The sequence below is a fragment of the Pygoscelis adeliae genome, unplaced genomic scaffold (assembly GCF_000699105.1).
Source record: "Pygoscelis adeliae isolate BGI_AS28 unplaced genomic scaffold, ASM69910v1 Scaffold154, whole genome shotgun sequence".
Lineage (NCBI taxonomy): Eukaryota > Metazoa > Chordata > Aves > Sphenisciformes > Spheniscidae > Pygoscelis > Pygoscelis adeliae.
In genome coordinates, this window is record NW_008825113.1 from 322550 (window position 1) to 326218 (window position 3669).

General features: G+C 45.5%; 1 protein-coding gene across 1 annotated transcript in view; it reads left to right on the forward strand.

Annotated features, from left to right (window-relative positions):
* The first annotated feature begins 505 nt into the window (after positions 1 to 505).
* HUNK (hormonally up-regulated Neu-associated kinase) overlaps positions 506 to 3669 on the forward strand; it is a 38243-nt gene continuing 35079 nt past the window's right edge. The window contains exons 1-2 of the mRNA XM_009328012.1: positions 506 to 661; positions 1645 to 1937. Of these exons, the coding sequence (XP_009326287.1) occupies positions 506 to 661; positions 1645 to 1937 (449 nt within the window). The remainder of the gene's footprint in view (positions 662 to 1644; positions 1938 to 3669) is intronic.

A 3669-nucleotide genomic window follows, 5' to 3' on the forward strand; every position in this document is an offset into this window, starting at 1 on the left:
GGCCAGGTATGCTTTGAATAAGTTTGTCTCCCTGTTGCCAAAGTCCACCAGCCTGCAGTGCTGTGGACTGTAATGATGTCGTTGGCCGTAGTTGAAAGTGAGTTTGCTGTGAGTAGTTAGCTTGTCGGCCGTGAGGAAGGATGTTATATGAGCTGGAGATGGAGCCTCTTGGGCTTGTGCTGTTGTCTTGGTGTTAAGGCTAGGGTAAATAAAACTCTGAGGTTTTCCCCACATTTGTTACTCCTTCTTGTTGTAGGAGTAAGGCAATGTGAGAGATCCTTCAAGGCCAAACCAAGGCAGACAGCAAAGATGTGGGTGCAGCATCTTTGTGCCTCCATCTGGGGGGCAGAGGGATCGTGGCATTTTCTGTGCGCTTTGTTGGACCTGTACCCATGCAAACAAGACTCTTCCACATCGTGTAAAATTCAGTGTCATGCAGGAATACCAAGCACCGTGTTTCCCCCCCACATCCTGACAAACAAGCAGCTGTCACTTGGGTGTAATGATGGGCGAGCTGCGGGGTCTGGGTGCGTGGGATGAAGGACTGCTTTTGTTGCAGAGCTCTGAGGAAAGGACGAGCCAGGAGGAGGATTTCGCGGTGCCTTTTGTTGCTCAGCTGGCACAAGCTGTTAAATCTTTGTCTGGCGCAGATGACCTGGACGTCTGCAGCACCCAGTCTAAATAAGAAACCTCAATAAATAAATAAGTGTCTGTAAATTTGAGGCAGAAAAAGGCAGATACTTTCATTGCGACTATTTAGTGAATCCATTAAAACAATAAAAGGAACCAGATTCTTTAAGCATAGAAAAGAGCGATATCCTAGCCGGTCCCATCCTTTTGTTCTCATGTGGCGTTCTGCACCGGCGATGAGAAGGAAAGCACTTAGATAGGCGCTAGCACGTGCTGTGTCGTAGGTTGCGGTACAGAGTCTCCTTAGTTTTATTATGTACTTTCATGATGGGCTCCAGTTGACTTGGACAGCTCTGAGCAGGTGTGCCGCTAAGAACTTGCATTAAAAAAAGGGGTTTTCCTTCTTGGATTTTGCAGAGTTGCTCTGCAAAAGTAAGAGGATCGTCTTTCATGTACGTTTTAAAAGAGGGAAAAGAAATGTGCTAGGAGAGTGATACCAAAATAATTTTGGTTTTCTTTTTTTTTCTTTTTCCTTTTTAACAATGCAAAACTAGCATTTGGCTATAGTTTGAGAAACTTATCATGTCATCTCAAGTCATATGTCGAAAGCCAGGAAGAGCCAAAAATGACACTTACAACTTGTAAATGCCAGCCTGAAGACTTTCTGAGAAAATAAATGAAGTAACTGTTCACCATTAAGTGTGCTAAGTATTTGGGTATGGTTAATGAGATTGTCTCCTCCTCTTTGTTATCTATTTCCTTGCAATAACTTCTATCTGTCATCGTACAAGGGGATAAAGAAAGAAATTGTCAGTGGAGGGGGGTGGAGTTGGAAAAGCAGCTGTTTCTCTGACCTGAGCAGTTCAGCTTGAAACCATCATGTATCAGTTAAGACTGACATCCTTTGATTTTATTTTATTAAAAAAAATTTTTTTGAGGTTGTTTATACAAGGTTAAAGGAATAAATCAGTGGTGTGACTGCTAACAACCCCCTCTCCTCTGTTTTTTCATTAGGTGGCAGTGAAAGTAATTGACAAGAAAAGAGCCAAAAAGGACACCTATGTCACCAAGAATCTGCGACGGGAAGGGCAGATCCAGCAAATGATCCGCCACCCAAATATTGCTCAGCTGCTGGATATACTGGAAACTGAAAACAGCTACTACCTTGTCATGGAGCTGTGCCCTGGTGGCAACTTGATGCACAAGATCTATGAGAAAAAAAGACTCGAGGAGCATGAAGCACGCAAATATATCCGGCAGCTTATCCTGGCAGTTGAACATCTTCACCGGGCAGGAGTAGTTCACAGGTAATCTTAAAAACCCTCCCTGGTTAAAATTTGTCTCAGAGCCTCCAGGTGGTATTTTGGCATTTATTTGTATAGTAAGGAGTGTTCCTTATAAAAACATATTCCTGACAGCTTTTTTGGCTAATCTTCATGATATCGTTTAGGTGCTTGTATTGTAGACATTAGAAAGTATCTGCAGAAAGCACTTCAGTAAGTGTGTAGCTTCAGGTGAGCACACGGCAGCTGTGCTGACTCCGTGTCCTTAAAGATAAGCCTGTGCTTTGCAGAAGTAGGGCTCTTTTCCTGCAAGTAGCACTATTTTGCCTCTTCAGAGCGCTGTACCAACATTAACTAATGAATCATTTCACTATTTCTTTGAGGAGGTGGTTGTGTCTGTTGTTTTACTGGTGGAAATACAGCAGTATGGGGAGATGAACTGATTTGCCCAAAGCCTCACAGTGACACAGCTGGGACGAAGCCTGAACGGGACCACAGAAGTCCCTTGCTTCTGCTTCTCTGCTCTTTCCGCTGGTTATATTGCCCCAACAGGACCTCACAAGTTTGAATACTGTGAAGTACAATGCAGAGTATACAACTGTTCAGTTCATCTCACAGCGTCTTCTCAGGAGACATCCAGAGCTGTTGTGATATATCACTTACTTTCTTTAGGACCTTCGTTCAGTCGGTGTATAAGCAGGATGTGGATCTCCTTGCAGGAGGAGGATGCTGTGGAGTTGTAAGTTTACCCGGGCTCAAGGGGAAACAAGACAAGTTCATCAGAAGAAGTCTGCAGAGGGTTGCTGAATAGGGAGTAGCTACCTCCGCCTGACGTCCCTGAGCAGCAGGTGGTAGAGGCTAGGAGAGTCCAGGTGGAGGTATCACACGTGGTTGCCTGTCCCTGTTCCTTTCTCCGCTTATGTGTTCTTGGCTGCTATGGAGACAGGAGGACGGTGGGCTGGGTGGACCTTTGGTCTGAGCCAGTATGTCTCCTTTTCTTTCCTTAGATGTATTTATAGGGTATTGTCTAAAAAGGAGCCTCCGCTTTCTAAATTTGGGCCAACTGGTGTTAAGTCTGGACTCCCACATACTTCCCATATGATGCTGAGCAAGTTGTGTAGGCCCCATCCTCTTAGGTTGTGCAGGCACGGAGTAGGAGCTAGACACCTGAATACTTTCGAGGATCTGGGTCTTAATTTCCTTGGCTGACTCTGTATGACTCTCCGATGGAGAGCTGTTGTACACACCCGTCCACAGGGCTGCTGTGCAGGCAGCTGGCAAACTGCCTGAAGGCAGCCCACAGCCAGCTCCTCCAGCTGTGCCCAGCTGTGTGCTGAGCTGCCTACCGCTGTGCAGCGCTGTTGGGTGCATCTGGCTTGGTGGAACTCCATGCGCTCTGAAAACTGCTTTTTTTGTCTTGAGTCACTCTGTGTGTTCCCTGTGATCCATTAGGGATAGGTGCTACAACCTCGGGTGTACTGAAGTCTTATCTCGAGCTAAATTTCTGGTACCACTATAACATAAATGTTTGAGCAGCCACCACATCTATTCTGCAGGTTCTCTATCAGCAGCTAAACTGCTGACCTCTTTAAATTATCAACCCCACAGTTTGGGGCATAGAAAAGGAAGAAGTCTACTTACTGCTTTAAGGGATCAATTGATATCCGGCATGTACAGAGAGAGGGGAAGGAAAAAGGTCAAAGTTTCTGAGATGGGCAGAGGAAAACCTGGCAGGAACAAGATGAACGCATTTAGC